The sequence below is a fragment of the Bacillus rossius genome, chromosome 2 (assembly GCF_032445375.1).
Source record: "Bacillus rossius redtenbacheri isolate Brsri chromosome 2, Brsri_v3, whole genome shotgun sequence".
NCBI lineage: Eukaryota > Metazoa > Arthropoda > Insecta > Phasmatodea > Bacillidae > Bacillus > Bacillus rossius.
In genome coordinates, this window is record NC_086331.1 from 130430578 (window position 1) to 130452804 (window position 22227).

Below are 22227 nucleotides of genomic sequence, written 5' to 3' on the forward strand. Positions count from 1 at the left end.
GCGCTAGGACACCGCAGCACCTCCTGACTCACGTCTGCATGCTGCAGCACCTCGCTCGCCGCCACAGACATGTACCTGGGTGCTAGGACACAGCAGCACCTCGCTCACCGCCACAGACATGTACCTGGGCGCTAGGACACAGCAGCACCTCGCTCACCGCCACAGACATGTACCTGGGTGCTAGGACACAGCAGCACCTCGCTCGCCGCCACAGACATGTACCTGGGCGCTAGGACACAGCAGCACCTCGCTCACCGCCACAGACATGTACCTGGGTGCTAGGACACAGCAGCACCTCGCTCGCCGCCACAGACATGTACCTGGGTGCTAGGACACAGCAGCACCTCGCTCGCCGCCACAGACATGTACCTGGGTGCTAGGACACAGCAGCACCTCGCTCGCCGCCACAGACATGTACCTGGGTGCTAGGACACAGCAGCACCTCGCTTGCCGCCACAGACATGTACCTGGGTGCTAGGACACAGCAGCACCTCGCTCGCCGCCACAGACATGTACCTGGGTGCTAGGACACCGCAGCACCTCGCTCACCGCCACAGACATGTACCTGGGCGCTAGGACACAGCAGCACCTCGCTCACCGCCACAGACATGTACCTGGGCGCTAGGACACAGCAGCACCTCGCTCACCGCCACAGACATGTACCTGGGTGCTAGGACACAGCAGCACCTCGCTCGCCGCCACAGACATGTACCTGGGTGCTAGGACACAGCAGCACCTCGCTCGCCGCCACAGACATGTACCTGGGTGCTAGGACACAGCAGCACCTCGCTCGCCGCCACAGACATGTACCTGGGCGCTAGGACACCGCAGCACCTCGCTCACCGCCACAGACATGTACCTGGGCGCTAGGACACAGCAGCACCTCGCTCACCGCCACAGACATGTACCTGGGCGCTAGGACACAGCAGCACCTCGCTCACCGCCACAGACATGTACCTGGGTGCTAGGACACAGCAGCACCTCGCTCGCCGCCACAGACATGTACCTGGGTGCTAGGACACAGCAGCACCTCGCTCGCCGCCACAGACATGTACCTGGGTGCTAGGACACCGCAGCACCTCCTGACACACGTCCACAGGCTGCAGCACCTCGCTTGCCGCCACAGACATGTACCTGGGTGCTAGGACACAGCAGCACCTCGCTCGCCGCCACAGACATGTACCTGGGTGCTAGGACACAGCAGCACCTCGCTCGCCGCCACAGACATGTACCTGGGCGCTAGGACACAGCAGCACCTCGCTCACCGCCACAGACATGTACCTGGGTGCTAGGACACCGCAGCACCTCCTGACACACGTCCACAGGCTGCAGCACCTCGCTTGCCGCCACAGACATGTACCTGGGTGCTAGGACACAGCAGCACCTCGCTCGCCGCCACAGACATGTACCTGGGTGCTAGGACACAGCAGCACCTCGCTCGCCGCCACAGACATGTACCTGGGTGCTAGGACACAGCAGCACCTCGCTCACCGCCACAGACATGTACCTGGGCGCTAGGACACCGCAGCACCTCCTGACTCACGTCTGCATGCTGCAGCACCTCGCTCGCCGCCACAGACATGTACCTGGGTGCTAGGACACAGCAGCACCTCGCTCACCGCCACAGACATGTACCTGGGTGCTAGGACACCGCAGCACCTCCTGACACACGTCCACAGGCTGCAGCACCTCGCTTGCCGCCACAGACATGTACCTGGGTGCTAGGACACAGCAGCACCTCGCTCGCCGCCACAGACATGTACCTGGGTGCTAGGACACAGCAGCACCTCGCTCGCCGCCACAGACATGTACCTGGGTGCTAGGACACAGCAGCACCTCGCTCGCCGCCACAGACATGTACCTGGGTGCTAGGACACAGCAGCACCTCGCTCGCCGCCACAGACATGTACCTGGGCGCTAGGACACAGCAGCACCTCGCTCACCGCCACAGACATGTACCTGGGTGCTAGGACACCGCAGCACCTCCTGACACACGTCCACAGGCTGCAGCACCTCGCTCGCCGCCACAGACATGTACCTGGGTGCTAGGACACAGCAGCACCTCGCTCGCCGCCACAGACATGTACCTGGGTGCTAGGACACAGCAGCACCTCGCTCACCGCCACAGACATGTACCTGGGCGCTAGGACACCGCAGCACCTCCTGACTCACGTCTGCATGCTGCAGCACCTCGCTCGCCGCCACAGACATGTACCTGGGTGCTAGGACACAGCAGCACCTCGCTCGCCGCCACAGACATGTACCTGGGTGCTAGGACACAGCAGCACCTCGCTCGCCGCCACAGACATGTACCTGGGTGCTAGGACACAGCAGCACCTCGCTCACCGCCACAGACATGTACCTGGGCGCTAGGACACCGCAGCACCTCCTGACTCACGTCTGCATGCTGCAGCACCTCGCTCGCCGCCACAGACATGTACCTGGGTGCTAGGACACCGCAGCACCTCGCTCACCGCCACAGACATGTACCTGGGCGCTAGGACACAGCAGCACCTCGCTCACCGCCACAGACATGTACCTGGGCGCTAGGACACAGCAGCACCTCGCTCACCGCCACAGACATGTACCTGGGTGCTAGGACACAGCAGCACCTCGCTCGCCGCCACAGACATGTACCTGGGTGCTAGGACACAGCAGCACCTCGCTCGCCGCCACAGACATGTACCTGGGTGCTAGGACACAGCAGCACCTCGCTCGCCGCCACAGACATGTACCTGGGTGCTAGGACACAGCAGCACCTCGCTCGCCGCCACAGACATGTACCTGGGTGCTAGGACACAGCAGCACCTCGCTCGCCGCCACAGACATGTACCTGGGTGCTAGGACACAGCAGCACCTCGCTCACCGCCACAGACATGTACCTGTCGCTACTAGCTGTGAACTAGGACACTGCGTTACCATCTGTGTGTGTTTTCAGGCACAATACTGAAGTTGGCATATAATTGAGAGCTACTTTCTCTTGTGGATGGCTGCCAATAACAAAGTTGAAACTGCTGGCAGTCTATTGAGCGGTCACATTTTTCATTTTTGTGCAATAATACCCTCTACTAATAATTAAGAATGTTTATGATTGAAACATTTGTGTTGCAACACTAAGGTAATTTGTAGAGGCCTGCAATGTTAATGTTGTTTTGTGGTGACAGGATAGAATACAAATTTCGATGTCGTGATACAGTTTCTCTCCTGGTTTTTCATATTTTGGTTCGCTTGTCGAATGAAACTTTTGCTCAAACGACAAGGGTAGTTCTGTTCACGGACGTTTGCAATGTAGACCGTAATCAAATAAGGACGCCAATTTCGCAGGTTTCTGTTCGCCTCTACAAACAACAATAATTTCCATTTCTTTTTGACGTGACAACGTCTAATAAATCTATGAACGCCGGCTGCACGCACGAAAAAGTGTCCCGTTACGCACATTGTTCCGTTACGCTGTGTCCCGTTACGCACATTGTTCCGTTACGATGTGTCCCGTTACGCTCATTGTACGCTTGCGCCGCATATATCTCTCTTCCACTCGACTGTTTATAAAGTGAAGTTAAAAGTTAATGTGGTTTTCATTGCTTATTACAACAAAAATTTCGGCAAAAAAGGTTAATTATTCTTGCATTTAAAAAATCTGATTACTAGTATAATTTCAAGTATTTATTCTTTTATTATTAAAATAAAAATAATTCAATTTTATTCATAAAGTATGCAATCATTTCATCAATGTTTTGTTATGACGCTGTCACGTTAAACTATCGTCCGTAAACCGACTTTACAGACAACCAATTTTTTAAACTAAGTATTCACGTGTCCTGGCAGCGAGGTGAGTAGAGAGATAGTAGAGGTGTCCAGTGTCCTACTGACATCTAGGGTAACCGCGTGTGTTCTGCCACTGCGCAGACACGTGTCTGTCCTAGTCAGGGCAACAATACTGCAAACATGTTTCCTCACATACGGAGAGCTATATATATAAAAAAAATTGGTTGTCTGTAAAGTCGGTTTACGGACGATAGTTTAACGTGACAACGTCATAGCAAAACATTGATGAAATGATTGCATACTTTTATGAATAAAATTGAGTAATTTTTATTGAATTATCACTATTTTGTATGGATACAAAGAAGAAGTGAAATGAAATCTACAATTTAATTGATAAATTTACTTTTATTTGCTCTCATTAATTCAAATTGTTTATTACTTTAACGAAGATATTATTTTAACAATAACTTTTATACATGTTTGCTATTTAACTTCTTCCAATCTGTGTTATTCTGTTAAGGATAAGACGATGATAGGAAACGTAGGAAACGAATGGGAGTGTTTCAAGTTTAATGTGCCTCGAAAAAGTCAAATCGATGGTTGTTCCAATCGATTGGAAGAGAGATAGATGCGGCGCAAGCGTACAATGAGCGTAACGGGACACAACATAACGGGACAATGTGCGTAACGGGACACTTTTTCGTGCGTGCAGCCGGCGTTCATAGATTTATTAGACATTGTCACGTCAAAAATGTGTTGGCGTTTTAGAAGTTATACTTACTCCGGCGTAGTAAAATAAACTAACTTTAGTTTGCATGCAAATAATCAATAGAAATAAAATAATAAAATGACTAGAGTGATAGTAACGTTTTATAAAATTTGAATTAAATAAAGTTTTAAAAATGTAAATAATTAAGCATTATTCAATATTAACATGATAATGATAATTTACTAAAATAATGGACATAATTTTTTATTAATAATAAAAATAAAATACAAAATATGTTCAATATTTATTTTAATTATTTATTTAATTGAAATTTAATAATTTATAATGCAAACAATTTGTACATGCGGCAACATAACCTCACTTATATAAATACACTTGGGCAGTTCGACTTGTAAAACCTTGATATTCTCAAGCAGGAAGCCGCAGAGTTTTTTGCTACATTGACGTCATAGCTGGCAAGCAGGCTTCACATTAGACCGGCTACTATTTTTTTTAAATTTGCTTTTGCAACCTTTCAAGTGTGATGATCACGAAGAGAAGCTATGGCAGTATTACCGCTGCGAGTATGCGTCTTTGTTCACACACTCTGCATGTCATCTTACAAAAATCTGAGATCCACTGGTTGTGATGATATTTATTATACTACTGCACAGTTGGTTAGAATGTCTCCTGCCAGTATGGAATCCCGGATTACGGTCTCCGATATGTCTTAGTTGCAACAGTGGTTTGGTGTATTTATTTGTAAATTTACTTTTGTTTTAGTGAATAAATCATTTCTATCCACGGTTTCAATCAATTCATGCGGAAAGCAATAACTCGTTTGCAAAGTACAGGACTACATACGTCGTACAACAGAAGACTATAAACAACGTTTAAACGTCACATATATATAAATTTATTATAAGATGATTTTTGTGATATCAGTCAAAACATCTCTCATTTATCATTGTTCTATAATAATTCATAATGTTGCATCAGCGTGAAACTAGAGGTGAAGTACAGAATGGGTCGTCAAAGTGTTTGAAAATGCCAGTTATTGAGGTTCTTGTTGGTTTTGTCCCACTATTATTTTAGCTTTTTTTTTGAAGAGATAAAATTTATGGTACTTATATACACGTGTTCCCGTTGGTTTTCACAAAACTAAAATACAATTTTGGCTACTGGAGAGCTATAAAAGAGTAATTCTACATATGATGCATGTGAGGAATACCGATACCTTTGGCTGGTTCCGGTAAAAGAAACAGGCAGTGGCGTGAACACAACAGTCACATTTTAACTTTAATTAGACGTTTGGTCCCTTGGCCACAAATTAAAATTAAACTCTGTACAAATATTACATTTACAGTGAAATTTGGCTCTTTGGTTGCATTTCCACAAAAATATTAATTAAGTCTCACAAATTATGTAAAGATATTTAAAAATACTCAAACCCATAAACTAAGTTTTCAAAAAACAATTTCATACCACAAGCTCTCTATGGAGGCCATAATATATATAAGCGTGAAAAATGTATTATGTATGTTTAAAAATCAACATAGGTATTGTAAGCCGACAGACAATTGAAATAGTAGCTACAATTAAAAATAATTACATGGCTTTGCTTTGCCGCAAGAGTTAAAGACTTATGTTATAGGTTATAGGTAGGATGACTAAATATATTATTTATATTACTAGATATCCCAATAATACCTTAATTTTGGGTCTGTTTTGATGTTTTAACAGGTAAGAGTTGTAGAATAGTAATGCGGTTTTTAAGTGATACTTCTTTAGACGCGATATGAATAAATGGTGTAGTGAATGTTTAAGATGCGCGCGCACCATGTAACGAAATTTTCACAGAATGAAAAAAAGGCTACATACAAAAAGTTATATATGTGCTTTTAAATCTTATATTTTAGTGATTCATATTTAATACTGGTAAATATCACTAACAGCATTTATTTATTGTAAATAATAGTAATAGGAATTGTTCCTAAAAAGTTTTCCAAGTGTATTTCCAAGTATATTTCTATAAGTGAGTTTTGGTTATAATTATTTAGGCGCGTCATAAAAAATTGATGAAAATTAATTTTCACGATGCGCGCGCAGCATGCAACAAAAACTGACAGGACGAAAAAGGCTACATGTAAATAAAAATATTTATGTGCTTTTATAGCATATACTTTAGTGACTGATATTGAATACTGGTTCATATAATTAAAAACATTATATATTGTGAATATTAGTGATAGAAAATTTGTTTAATAACCTTTTCCAGAGTATTTATATAAGTGGGTTTATGTTCCCGTATGTACAATTTATTTGCATAGTAAATTATTGCATTATTATATATTAAATAATTAAAATTAATAAACTATAATAAACATTCAGTTTATTTAATAATAATTTTCATTGCTAATTAAAATTCATATCGATTATTTTACTAAATGAAATCGTTTATATATACACGTGTTTAAATTAATATTTAATACCTAGTATTTATTTAAAAAATTTATTTTGATTGAATGTATACTTTCCCAAGCGTATTTATATCACTCCAGTCCTTTTTTATTTTATTTATATTAATAATTTCCATGCAAAATTAAAGTTAGTTTTTTATTACGCCATGTAAGTGTAACTTCTAACGAGCGTACATAAACAAACGCGCCCTTTTTTATGTAGATTATTTTAGGTGTGCTTTTTTTTTTTCAGAGAAACTATATTATTTTTGCTGTTGTGCACATGAGTCAATTTCCGTGCATTTATTTCCCCCGCGGTATCAGAGTCGAAGATAAGTTCAAGGTCATTGCCTGGACACAACCCTGCTGGGGGCTTCTGATGCCACAGTTCACCAAAAACGTTCTACTTAAGAATAGAGTAATGGTTCGTGTTTACCAAACAAGTTGATAAATAACTTTTATTGTATATTTCTTCAAACGTTTTTCAACTTTTCCATCTTAAAGGGAAATTTTTTGCTACAGATTCTTACTGTACACTGGTACGTATGTGTATCATAAGTAAGCCGGTAAAAATTGTTATTCCAATAGGTAAACCGATGACAGTATAACGTTATTTTAGATGCACCAAACAGGCCACGTTACCTATATGCTTATAATTTTGTACACGTTGAATATTTCGTAATCTGAAGATTAACTGGAAGCGAGATGGTATACACACGCAAGTATACCTATTTCCATAAACAAGTCTTTAGCAAAAAACCTTCAAAGTCCTCAGTATACGTTGTGGAGTCGAAAGCGACGGAAGAAAAAAGAAAACATCAAAAAAGTGTGTAATTTGTGCTCATTTCCAGCAGTTGGGTCCATTTCTGTGGCCGTGTATTTCATCCTGGCGCGGACTAACATGCAAACTAGTCATTACGGAGAGAATTAAAGTCGGCCAGCAGGTTTCATTACTGCCTTCGCTCGTTTTCCACCAACACTTCAATTATTTTTGTTTGAAAAAATGGTTTCTAGTGGCTCTAGTGATATCTTAAAAAATAGTTCATTTTAAAAGAGAAAAGAAACTTAACATTTTTTTAAATCCCGTTTCCAAGAAACTATGGACTGAATTTAATGGTGCAAATGGTTAATGCTTCTGATTGCTACAGCTTCAGATATCAGAAAGGAGGTCAGTGATTATTGCAACTTCATTGGAATTTTTTTTGTTTGCGCCTTTGAAATCGTCTCACGTGTTCCTGATTATCGCAATCTTGACACGTGACATTCTTCTCTACGGTAATCTACCACGACGCATTATTCATCCTCGTGAAATGCTTTAAACAAAATTATTGTTTCGTAGTGTGAGGGCCATAGTTATTTCAAACACTGTAATGGAGACAAAATTGTGACGCGTCCAATGTGAATTTTACATTGCCTGAAAAAATTTAAGCATGCAGAGTGGAGTACTTTTTAGAAACCTCAAACTAAAACGCCGGTAACTGCAAGCAGAATGCCGCGGCTTCATTTAGGTTAAATACGATTTGTTTTTTGGTGGATGAATACTGAAAGTGTTGGAAATACACAGATAATTCCTTTTTATTGTGTTTTTTTTAAATTATATTGGGCGTATTGACTACCAACTTGGATTTGATGTTTTTTTTTTTTTTTACTTATTTTGTGACTATTACGACAGGAAAAACCCAAGTCACTGAGAAATGTTTTCTATGAAGATTACGATATTGCTCTTTTAAGTCATTCAAACCAACGTAACTACACAAATGTTACTGGGGAATAAAATGTAAACCCAGAAAATTATATGACTGATATAATGAATTAAATAAAAATATTTGTCTTTGGTAGTGGTAATAGGATAAGCAAAAATAAATTGCAGCATGTGAGAGCTTTAATGTACTTTAAGCTTTAGGGAAATCTAAATAACTTATCTACACATACTTATGTACATCTGAAATATTTAGAAAAACTGGTTATATTATCAGCATTTTCTAACCGGGCATAATGCGTCTTAAATGTACCTATGTGTTCAAAAGGTAGTGCCATAATTATTTTCACTTAAGACACTGTTGAGCTTGCATTTTGACTAAACTTACGAACTAAGAATATATGGGTGATTAAGAAGAAAAAAAGAAACAAGTAATGAAATGCCATTACAAAACACTAGTGAGTGATTATCTGAAGCACCACGCACTTGCAAGACCATCAAACGTTTTATTTGAACAAAAATGGGCTGCTGGACTACTCATGTTATTTAAAAAAATATTAAAATAATTTTTTTTAACTGGTTACGCATCCCTTAAAGTCAATGGTGAACTTTCAGTTCAACGTCTGGATAAAAAGCGCTCCTTGCAGACAAATATTGTAAAGCCGATTGAGTGGTGTGAAATACTTAACCAAGACAAGGCACATTGCGTTCAGCAGAACTCAGTTTCTGAAAGGGTTGAATCCACTCGGATTCCAGTTTCCCAAAAAAAAAAACCGAGATCACCTTCTCGTGCTGAATGGCTCCTTATCACGTCGGATAGCCGATCCATTCCTCAGCATTCCCTACTCCTGAAGAGGCTCAAGACTACCAAATGTCACGTTACCAGAATCATACAGTTGGGAAACATGCTAGACTTCTCGGGGTTGCTGTGTTGTAAGTTCTTTACTTATCTAATCTCCCTGTTTCACGCGTTCATTCCGGTAAACGTCTTCGTAAGCCCACGACGGCGTAACTGGCCCTGGAAAACACTTTTATTGGCAGTAACTCTTTGTGGAAGACGGTAGAGAGTGTTCATAGGAGACGAAATCATACTAATAACATGTTTCCACTGTTTAAGAGCCCTTAGCTCGTATAAGTAATTGAAAAGAAAATTTTCTAAGAGAAACTTGAAATGTGTTTATTTTATTAATTCCATTCAGAAAGTGTACTGGAACGTTAAACTTGGGGGACCAGATATGTCCCCTTTAAGTTAGAGCAAAATTAGTGTTACGATATTAAGGTTTTATCTCAAATGTTAGGCTGAACGTAGTTGCCGAATACCAGCTTCCAATTAAGGATACCATAACAACTCATAACTTTACGTACGAATGTAGCTTACAAAATGACCTGAAACCAATACTTTCCCGCGATCCGCCGCGGTAGTTGCATCGAGAGACGCTTCACTTAAAAAAAAAAAAAAATGTTGTAGACGCAGAGCCATTTCCCCTTCCTCGTATGCGCTACTGAAAAGTCATATTGTTATTTATGCAATATGAGAATACATGAAGAGTTATTGTTCTGCATTCTCCGTTTTGAAAAAAAAAAGATTGGTAAAGTATGGAAACTTTATAAGTAGGCCTACCTACTTTTAAAATACAATCATATATTTTAAAGAAAATAAATTTATAAAAGTTAAATATTTATTTTTTTCTAACGTCTTACAACAAATATTTAATTCCATATATATATATATATATATATATATATATATTTGAAAATTCATACGATAAAAAACAGTATTAAAAATAAAAATCTGAAACTGTCGCTTACCCGTGGGTTTCCCAAAAGAGAGTTCGGCGGCAAGCCGGCCAATTTGACCATGCTGTCGGCCATCTTGTGGCGTATGCTCTCGTAGATAGCAGCTGCCTGGGAGTCGCCATGTTGGACGTGGCCGTGCGCGTGGTACGACATCTGGTAGGAGACGCCGGCGCCGCCCTGCGCTGCCATCTGCTGGCCGGCGCCGGGACTACCGGAGGACTTGCCGGCGGGGGAGTGGGGCGTTCGAGGGGGGGTCGGCGGCTGCGAGGGGGGGCTCGGGGGGTGGGAGCCGCCCTGGAGGTGCGCGCCTGCCAGGTGCCTCGTCGACAGGCTTTCCAGGATCTTTCCTGGAACACCGCACACAAACACTTCACCTCAACACGTGTGACCATAGCATGTGATCACACACACGCCCCCCTCCAGGTGCCTCGTCGACAGGCTTTCCAGGATCTTTCCTGGAACACCGCACACAAACACTTCACCTCAACACGTGTGACCATAGCATGTGATCACACACACGCCCCCCTCCAGGTGCCTCGTCGACAGGCTTTCCAGGATCTTTCCTGGAACACCGCACACAAACACTTCACCTCAACACGTGTGACCATAGCATGTGATCACACACACGCCCCCCTCCAGGTGCCTCGTCGACAGGCTTTCCAGGATCTTTCCTGGAACACCACACACAAACACTTCACATTAACATGTAATGACCATCTGACCCCCCCCACACACACACATACTTGGGGGCATGAGGAACTACCTCGCAATAACCACCCCAAATACTCCTTTTTAAAAATCTATTTCTTATTGGTAGAGACCTGCAAAATTCGCGGTTTCGATGGCCTTCAGGATAGACTGCACATACCCCTGTACACTCGGGAAAATAACGCAAGTTCATTGGCTGCCGACTTGTAAGTCGTCTCAGCTGGTTGGTCTGTGATTCGATCCTCCTTTGGTTGAGGGTTTACAACTGGTTGAGATTCGTCCAGATGAACAGTAAGCCAATAGCAAAATTATCTAAGAGGTATATATGTTTGAATTCTAGCTTATCACCGAATGATTCCGCGAATTTTGCAGGTCTCTAGTTATTGGCAATATTAACAGATCTGAAATCGAATATTACTATACTTAAAAGTTTGTAATTTTTGTCCAGGGCATTTTATTTTAAATTTTTTAGCGGTCATTATTCTATTTCAAAAATGCTCATGGTGTTCTATGTCTCTACAATATTAATAAATGTATATTATAGTATTCTGAGCTTAGTGTTTTACTTATACAATAGGTAACATTGGTAGTTTAGATCACTGTGGAAAGTATAGTTTTACAAAACTATAGTAAGTTTATTAGGTTTCTGGGGTGTCTTTAAAAGTGTATACCCTTGCAAGTCAATGGTAACAAAAAATTAAATAATTATAGTTAAGGTTTAAATGGATATCTTATTTTTAACTTCGCATCGTCATTTTAATTGGCATTTGCAGCTTATTACTAAATAAATTATACTGTTTGCGTGCAAATAGAGATAAAGTATGTGCTTACGAATTAAAGTAAAAAAAAATTATAATTAGTAATAACGCACCCATGTCCATGTTAAAGCCCGGAGGTCAACTGTTCTTCGAAGATGTATGTTGTTCTGCAACAGTGTTGAAATTGCTTATTTATTTCTGTAACTACTTACTGCACAAGTAATTCCGTACAGGATGCAGTCAAGACGTCGCGAGGATGGAAGTTGTGTGGCTAGTTAGTGTTGACTTTTACAAACATGCCGTGAGCGTGTTTCAACAGTAGGTTACTGCGAGCAGTTTTTCAAGCGTAGAGCAGGGTGGGACAGGGACATGAAACTGGAGTGTGGTGTGTTGTAACACCCTGTGCAACCTGAACCCCGTCAGTAGAGGCAGCGACATACAACAAAAACCACAAGAATTACATCAAGAAACCTATCCAGACCTGCATCCAGAAACCACACCAGCAGCTGCCTGGTTTGATTTAGGCTAACCACGAAAATCAGAAAACAAAAGATGGCACACCTCAAAAGTCAGTCCATTGCTTACCGTTACGCGATCTCAATAGGTGTTTTCCGTAATCAGACTTGGAAAATAAGATGTGGAGTGGTTATTTACAAATTCCATTGTTAATAACTTCCCTGAATACCTTGTGTGTTTACAATAGACCATTAACTGCACAATGACTCTGAAAATTGCACCCATTTTGTGTGTTTAAGATAAAACAAAAGGAATATTAAAAGAGTAGTAGCCCAGTCATTTGAAAATAATGAATTTTAAGTTTTTGACATAAAATACTCGGACTACGTAATTATTGCAGCTCACATACACTGTAAAATAGTTTTGTACTTTTTACAAGGAAAATCCTTGGAAATCCAGTTGCCAACGATATGAATTTAAAACTACAAGGTAGATCTTTGTAAAATTGCATATAGTACAAAGTACTGACTTGCAATTTTAAAAGTGATATCGTTGGCATAAGGGTTTCCAAGGACTATACTTGTAAAAAAACAAAACAATTTTTACAATGTATAGAGGCAAGTGATGCACCTAACAAATGATTATATAAAAAAAATATTCGCATGATATATTGTATAACACTTGTTAGCTGCAACACGCATATTCTAACACTTACTAAAAAAATTAACTGTTTGAAAACTACTGAACAACGCTGAAAGTTAAGATATCAAATATTTCAGTTAGACTTTGTGTTTTTACAGATAACTTAACTTTTGAAGTTAAACCTAGCATTATAGCATGAAATATGATTTTATTAAGTCCACCCAGTATCTAAACTTAACGAACGAAGTTATTAAAAAATTAATACCTTTAGAAATTACTAGAAACCCATAATTGTCTGACATTTATACAATCGTTTATTAACTACTGATTTTTTGTTTCTCGGTTTTTCTTTAAATTCGTCACCCCGAAAACACACAACTTTAAAATACAGTTAAATCGAAGACCTAGTAAGTGTATTCTTGAAGGGCGAATATCTAGATGGAATGGCAGAGTGTGTCTAAATTATAAACTGAGATGTGGCACTTTATTAACTAACGCAAAAATACATCTTGTCAACTGTCTTAGGTTAAAACTTCAACCCAAGACAGCTAGGAATAATTTACAATATTCTCTGTCGCGCAAAGACTTTTCAATCTGCGGTATTTAATTACTGCACTCAATTAAAAATATTCACGTTTCACTTAGGATTGTTAACCTTATTTTAGATATTTTCACGTGCTAACTGCGAAACACAAATTAGATGACAATGCCTAGAAACCGTGAAATTATACAATTGTATCGTAGTCGTGCTGAAATTAAACTGCCTTAAAGGATTTTTTGTTTGGCTTCTCTAAATGGCATGAAGTACGTAGGAAAAAGGTAAACCTCTCGCAGTAAAAGCAGAGTAGAAATATATAAAAGCGGCGTGATTTTTTTTTTTAAGTATCGTGAATTAAGACACTTGTCAATCAGTCTTGTTCTGCATGGTGTTACTCATAAAATTAATATATATATTTCAATGCTACACAGAAAAGCTGGTACACGCAAACAAATAAGTGCATCAGTGTTATTGGCTCAATCATATCCGATATCCCTATGGTAGACAAAATTTAAAGTTCTCTGCACAAAATGTTCACTGTACACAATTTGCACGTGCGTTTTACCACGCACGGAATCATCCCATTAATTTTTTTTTTTTATAAAAAATGTACATATGATGTAGCGCTTGACTGGAGTCAAATCATTTTCGCTTATACTTGTTACTGATCGGAATTGTCAGATTAATGTTTACCCACAGCAGGTTTTCAAGGTGGTTGAGATATCGAATGGTTAGAGACCGGAAAAATTCGCGGGTTCACTGACCTGCAGGATGAACTCCATAGTTCTACGTACACTCGGTCAAATGCCACCCACTCATTGGCTGCTGTCTTGTGAGACGTCCCAACGTAGCAGCCTGTGATTCGATAAAGCTTTGGTGGGGCGTTTCTCATTGGCCCAGCGTCATCAAGGTGAGTTGTGAGCCAATGGCAGAGGCAGCACTGAGGTATAACTAGTTGTATTTTAGCCTATCGCGAAATGAATTCGGGAAATTTTCCGGTCTGTACGAATAGTGCGTTTCGCACTCTGTTTTTACCCGATTCGTATTAGTCAGCGTTTAAAAAAAGAAACTCAACATGGCTTCAGATGGGCGGAAGCCTTTGTTTACACATTGCTGACGCTAGTGCGTGTTGCCATAGAGAGCACAGAGTCTAGTCGGCAGAGGGGATGGAACCCCCTGCGACAGCAACATTTGGGAACCCGGGAAGGGTGGATTTCCGCGCGAGCAAAAAAAAAAAAAGGGGGGGGGAAGATTCTTGATGGGGGGAAATAGCCGCAAGATTAACTGAAGGTATCCCTTACATTAAGGGTGGGTAAGTCTGGGGCCCGCACAATGACGACTTGAGAAAAGGTCAGCGAAATCACCCTGAAAGAACGATTCCCAGCATAGAATCTTTTTTTACGAATATAAGGGAAAGTTTTTTTATCGCCAGCCGAGCCGTGGGGATAAATAGAGAACTAGGGGAGACGGGGATTTACACAAAAAAAAAATACATATATGTATACGTAGATGTCACTGCGTGTGTCTCCTTCCTTTCCAGTTACGTGTCGAAAAGTTAGCGTGAAACGTGCGACGAAAAACGCTAACCTCTGTGAATGGCGACAGGTCACGCAGGCGGTGCGAAGAAAGCGAGGTGAAAGGCACGGAACACTTTTTCACACTGCGACCGGCGCGAGGCATTCGGCGCTGAATTGTATACAGCGATTGTTACCATTCCCAATGGTTCCGCTCGTGGGCACCTGCCGACAATAAATATCTGATGCCTTAACCTTCAAGGTTAAGTGTATCTTAAACTGAAGAAATTTTCAATCTTGCACACAAAAAAAAAACCTTTAGGCACAGTACGAAAACGTGAAAAAAAAAAAAAGTTCTTTCGTGACACGTTCAACGGGGTCGTCACTCAACTTGACCTTGGTTCCACGCGATCGTGTAGTTTTTTTTAAGTTGGAATATGTTTGCAAATAAAGCCATTCGTCCCTTTGCCGGTTGTTAAATCATACTAAATGTTCTCTTATTTCGCCTGCGCCATCTGCAGAACAAGTGAAATGCCCTGTAGAAAGCTCTTGAGTTATTGTAGTCAGTTGAAATAAATAAGCGTAGTTAGCGGTGCAGTCAAATTGAGCCACTGAAGTATCTAATAAAAGGATTTTGAATAATTACGGGTAAATGATTTTCGCAGAAGTTCATAAACTCTCTAATATGAAGTAGTTCCCGATGAGTACATTCAGGGGTGTAAACTCGTTTAGGTAAATGGCAATGTAAAGAGCAAACTTTATTCAGGGCGTGTAACGTGATGCCGGAAAGAGATGCGTGCTGCCCAACTCTTGCTAGAGAGGTGATCGTGTTAGTATTACGTTGCGTTATCATTTGTTTCTTAAAATGAAACGTCTTTATTGCCGGTAGGACGAATCTCAAAGAGATGACTCATCAGAGTGCTGCGCTCGGGAGTGGGGCGCTCGATGCTGTAGAGGGGGAGGGGACATATCGAACACCCCACTCCTCACTCTCGGGAAAGCGTTAGGTAGGACGAATCTCAAAGAGATGACTCATCAGAGTGCTTCGCTCGGGAGTGGGGCGCTCGATGCTGTAGAGGGAGAGGGGACATATCGAACACCCCACTCCTCACTCTCGGGCAAGCGTTAGGTAGGACGAATCTCAAAGAGATGACTCATCAGAGTGCTGCGCTCGGGAGTGGGGCGCTCGATGCTGGAGAGGGGGAGGGGACATATCGAACACCCCACTCCTCACTCTCGGGCAAGCGTTATTGAAGCGACTCCACGGTGCTGCATTTAGCGCTACGCTGCTGACTGCCTCTGTACACAAGGCGACACACTCCATCAGGCCGTCTCCTGGTGACATTCAGTATGTGATCGTGTGCTCTATTGTGTTAGTTTCACCGTTCAGCTGGACTACTGAAGTGTGTAAGGCTGGATTCCCAAATTAAAAAAAAAACACAAGCGACAGCACAGCAGGCCATGCGAACGACTGCGAACGACTTGTGATAAGTCGGTTCACAATTCATATATCATATCACTGTTAATTTCAGCCAATGAAATTCTGAGATGTACCTATCCGACATCTGTTAGCGGTATTAGTAAGTAACTATGTAATCTACCAAATGATTATCCCGTGACAACTCACCCGTAATTTGTGAGCGCAGTTATTCAACATATAAATAACGGTTATATAAAAAAATTAGTTAACCACTCTAGTCACGACACATTTTGTATTTACAATTTTTGCTAATGACTTATAAGTATTAGCATGAATTAATTTTTCAAGCAGGAATTACTCCTGAGCGTCTTAATTTCTTGCCACAATATGATTGATAATTATAAACAGTTCTCTAGTCCCGCCAAAATGGCTTCCTACTCTACTCTCATTGGTTGTTGCGCCATGCGTCCGTTACAGAAATAAAATATATTATTTTCCCTTATATGCGCATGACCGTCCTATGCGCTGTTGTGAATCAGTAGGTTGGAAAACATGGCGGTCAAATATTGTGTGTCTTGGATGATGTCACGTCCACCATATTGTATAATGTCATCACGCCCGCCATCTTGAAAACCCGAAATTATTATAAGAAAAATAGCAAAAAATATATAAAATAATAAATAATATATTAATTGTAATTTTGATAAAATTTTAATAAATAACGCACCTACACCATGAAGCCCTCGGTTTGAACCCGGTGAGAGCAAAAATAAACTGCCATGTATCCTTCCTCCATGGAGGCTTCCAGCATACTGACCTCCCACCACTAATATCAAGGAATATATTATGGCAGCTAGTATGTGGTCACGTCCGCCCTTTTGGATCCGCCATCTTGTTTTCGTCTGCAAGAGGCCTCCATCTTTATTTTCAGTACTTGCTACTGGGAGTGCTAGTGTCATGTAGTGCATATATAGTCTGCTTGGGGGCACTATCGCCATCTTGTTTTCAATACTCGATACTAGAAGTGCTAGTGTCACATAGTACACACATCTGCTAGAGGGTGCTGCTACCATATTGGTCAAATTTTTACCCGCTACAGTGCAAATCACCAGACCGTCGTGGCATCAGCCATCTTGTCCATCTTGTCGTCCATCTTGGCTGCCATCTTGGAAATTTGTTACAATTAGCTAGGAATTCGAAAAATAAAAATTGGTTGTCTGTAAAGTCGGTTTACGGACGATAGTTTAACGTGACAACGTCATAACAAAACATTGATGAAATGATTGCATACTTTTATGAATAAAATTGAATCATTTTTATTGAATTATCACTATTTTGTATGGATACAAAGAAGGAGTGAAATGAAATATACAATTTAATTCATAAATTTACTTTTATTTGCACTCATTAATTCAAATAAATGTTTGTTACTTTAACGAAGAGATTATTTTAACTATAACTTTTATACATGTTTGCTATTTAACTTCTTCCAATCTGTGTTATTCTGTTAAGGATAGGACGATGACAGGAACAGTAGGAAAATAATGGGAGTGTTTCAAGTTTAATGTGCCTCGAAAAAGTAAAATTAATGGTTGTTCCAATCGATTGGAAGAGAGATAGATGCGGCGCAAGCTTTAAAAATCGTAAACTAGCGAACAAATATTTTTAACTGTGATAACTATTATCTATATAATAAATATTAAGTATTTAATTATATATAATTCAATCGGTCATTAATACGCATAAAACCGTTTATTTCTTTTAAATATATTACTTTTTGCACAGTGTTAAAAAATATATATGTTTCATTATAAATTATTTCAGAGCATGTCTGTATGTTAGAGCAAGAATAAAAATTTTGTATGGAAGGCAAAAACCTGTTTAGCTATACAACAAATACTTATTATCCTTAGCTAAAACTGAACTAAGCGTAACAGTTTTCTTTACTTTAAAATGCAACCTTACAACCGATCCATACGATTTATGCTTCCAAAAATTGCACCTGCAATTTTTAAGGACATAAAATCTCATAAAATATATAAATAATTTAACTAATCTTCTAAATTTAATTTGGAAGATTTTCTTGTAGGATCTATACTCTATATTTAATTTTTTTGAAATGAATATGTATTTCACATTCGATCTATCATTATTATATAGGCAACTGAAAAGTAACACATATCCATATCAAATATACAAGTAGCACTCACACAATTTGCCTTATACATAGTAATCGTACAAGAAAAATGATTTTATGCAATCACAAATTCAAATCTAAGGTTGAAAAGTGATGTTTCATGAATGATCCGATTGCCAAATGAGCGCTGCAATTAGCCAGAATTCTCAGACATCGATAAATGAAGCCGACAATCCAGCTGCTACTAAGCTCAGGTTTGTACCTTTACAACCACGCGAGTACACTAAAAATAAACTGCGAACAAGAAACTAACGGATGTTTCAAAATAATTTGTACCCCTACGACCGCGCTTGTGTTTCGCCATTATAAACCGACAGTCCTAATTTCCCGCGTGTTATTTGTTTACAACAAAAGTAATTCTAGCATTTGAATTTTCGGCATTATATGCGGTTAACTCCTAGATTTAATATATATATATATACATATATATATACACCTATATATATGTGTGTGTGTAATTTGTAGAGATCGGAAAAATTCGCAGATTCATTTCGCGATAGTCTGAAATTAATATGCATATACCTCCAAGCTGCTTTTGCTATTGGCTCACTGTTCGTCTGGGCGACTCTGGGCCAATGAGAAACCCTCCACCAAAGAAGTATCGAATGACGGACAAACCAGTTGAGACGTCTCACAAGTCAGCAGCCAACGAACTGGCGTTATTTGCCCGAGTGTACAGAGGACTGTGTAGACTATCCTGAAGGTCATCGAAACCGCGAATTTTTCAGGTCCCTAGTAAACTGCAGCGTTTCATTCAGAAAAAATTAAAATTTAAAATAGTTTCACTGAAAATTTAAATATATTTTAGACGAGCACATTCAGTAACCCCCGGGTCATGCAAGCGATGCTCGATCTCAGCCTATGTACGTGGTGACTATGTCATAAGTAGGGGCATGCATTTTTCGCGAAAAGACTTCGAGACTAGCTGGGAGTTAAAACACTTTAGCATCGTCTGTGTCTCGTGATTGGTCGAGTTTCTTTCAGGTACATGTCTACTGCCAGCACACCAATCACAGCAATTCAGCGCAGATGCAAACATGTCCTGAATGGCTCTTTCGAATAAGGCAATGGCTTCTCAAACAGACGACCGCCAATCACAAGAAGAAACCACTGGTGTTGGTGTACCTTGTTGGAGTCTGATAGGCATTCAGATTTTTTCCGTGAAAAATATATGCCCCCCTAGAATTAAGATATGGAGTTGATGACATCTACAAATTTATAAGACCCACAAACTTACTTACTATGAGGAGCGCATACGGTAGACAATATATATGCTATATAACATTGCCCACGAGGGAAAAAATTATTTATTTTTTTACGTCTGCCAAACTAATGACTCTATGATTAGAGACAGGAAAAATTCGCGGGTTCAATGACCTCCCGGATAGACTCCAATATCCTCTACACACTCAGGCAAATGCCAACTGTTCACTGGCTGCTGACTTGTGAGTCGTCTCGACTGGGTGGCCTGTGATTCGACACTTCTATGAGTGAGGGTCTCTAATTGGCTCTCAGTCCTCCAGATCAACAGTGAACCAATGGCAGAAGCAGCACTAAGGTATATTTATTTGAATTTTAGCATAACACAAAATGAGTCCGCGAATTTTTCAGGTCTCTATCTATGATATGTAGAGACTGGAAAAATTCGCGAGTTCAATGACCTCCAGGATAGATTACACGATCCTCTGCTTACTTGGGCAAACGGCGCCCGTTCATTGGGTACTGGATTTTGAGGCGTCTCAATTGGGTAACTTGTGATTGGATACTTCTTTGATTGATTGTCTCTAATTGGCCAGGAATCCTCCATATTAACAGTGAACCAATAGCAGAAACAGCACAACGGTATAATTATTTGAATTTTAGCATATCACGAAATGAACCCACGAATTTTTCCGGTCTCTAATGATATGTTAGCCCAAACACGAACTGAGGTTTGCCCAACCGTCGCAGGGAGCAGTCGAAGCGAACGCACGTCGAGTGTCCTTGCTCCTTGCTCCTTGCTCCTTGCTCCTTGCTCCTTGCTCCAGTGCGCTGTTTTTGTCGCCTGCACCGGAGGGAGCGGTTCTGACCCTCGCTCGACCTTTTTCACGCTCGTTTCATTCACAATGACAAATGAGGATATCAACCCCTGCATTAAGACGACTAAAGAATCGGTAATAGAGGCATCCCACATATTAACTGGCCAACTTTTTTTTCCCTTCTTTCCCGTCCTTCGAGAGGGAAAAAAAGGAGTTTTCTCACAAAAAAAAATGCCTTCCTTTCCCCAAATGGAAGGTTACCTGGTTCAACCAGATTTCCGTGGAAAACAGCACTATTTCCGAAATAAAAATTTTTCCACGCACAATTTTCTAAACAAATAAACATTTTACAGAGTGCTAGACGAAAAAAATAAACCCTCATTTTTACCTTGGGCAAAATAAAAGTGGCTCTTTATGCTTTTTATCTATGAAAATATTTGAATAAAAAGCTTTGTTTCAAATGTTAGTAAGTCTGAACTTATAAACTGATCACAAAAACATACGCCTACATACAATAATATGTTTTTCCCTCATCCTGACAATAATATGTTAATTTCTAAGCCTACATATTATTAGTTTTTATGAGGCTAAAGAGGGAATCATTTGTTTCAATTTAGCCATATTTTCTGCATCACTGTTTCAATTTCTACTGGAAATCCTGACTAGAATGCGGAGATGTTACGTAGAAATCACGAGAAGGTATGAGGGTGTGGGGATGATATATTTTTTTTTGAGGTGTTAACGTCTTATAAATCGATGAACGCCGGCTGCACGCACGAAAAATTGTCACGTTCCGCCTGAGCCGAGCGTGCAAGAAACGGCCAACCACCGTGCGAGAAAATCTTCTGTAATATCAAACAGGTTAAGGCGGGCTTTTTTAACTAATTGTTCGTGATTATATTTAAACAAATTATTTAAATTAAAATTGCAAAACTGTGAAATAATATTTGAAAATTAAAAAGTGTATGTAATTTTTCATCAATTTTTTTCTTATGACGTTATCACGTAAAATTATCGTCCGTAGTAAACCGACTATACAGACAACCCCCCCCCCCCTTTTTTTTTTAAGTTTCACGTAAACTCTGTTCCTCGGACCAGGACGAGTGGGGCGCTGAATGGTCGAAGCACTTCCTGCACGGTCGATTTCCCGACGTAAGACGACCCCGCGCCTGGACTCAATCGTGCGGTCGGATCAGCTTTCCTGGCATAGGGCGAGCAGGTACGCGGGTCGCTCGCCCAGAAATAAAGGACGCACAGAAAGGAAATAAAGGGAAAAAAGGGGTTCTACTCTTTCCCTTCTTCTTCTTCCCAAACCCCCCTCCCCCCCAGTCATTTCTTTCATGCACTCGAGTTTAAAACGCTACCCTTTTATTTGTGTTTTATATATTTTCTTTTCTCGCGGAGGAAGATTAAAACGGGGATCCTGTAAATATCATCCCCAAAACTCGCCTGTTTCCTTTTCAGAATCTATATTTTATTTATTTACGGCGGACTTAGTGATGGCACCGGTCGGGCAAACCCCTCAGGCGCAACGGTTTTGGATTTCT

At 40.7% G+C, this 22227-nt stretch overlaps 1 protein-coding gene across 4 annotated transcripts in view; it reads right to left on the reverse strand.

Moving 5' to 3' along the window:
- The window catches only part of LOC134529836 (zinc finger protein castor homolog 1), a 141021-nt gene that overhangs the window by 84615 nt on the left and 34179 nt on the right, over positions 1–22227 (reverse strand). For all 4 annotated transcript variants that reach the window (XM_063364329.1, XM_063364332.1, XM_063364330.1 and 1 more), the window contains exon 2: positions 10442–10776. In XM_063364329.1, the coding sequence (XP_063220399.1) occupies positions 10442–10776 (335 nt within the window). The remainder of the gene's footprint in view (positions 1–10441; positions 10777–22227) is intronic.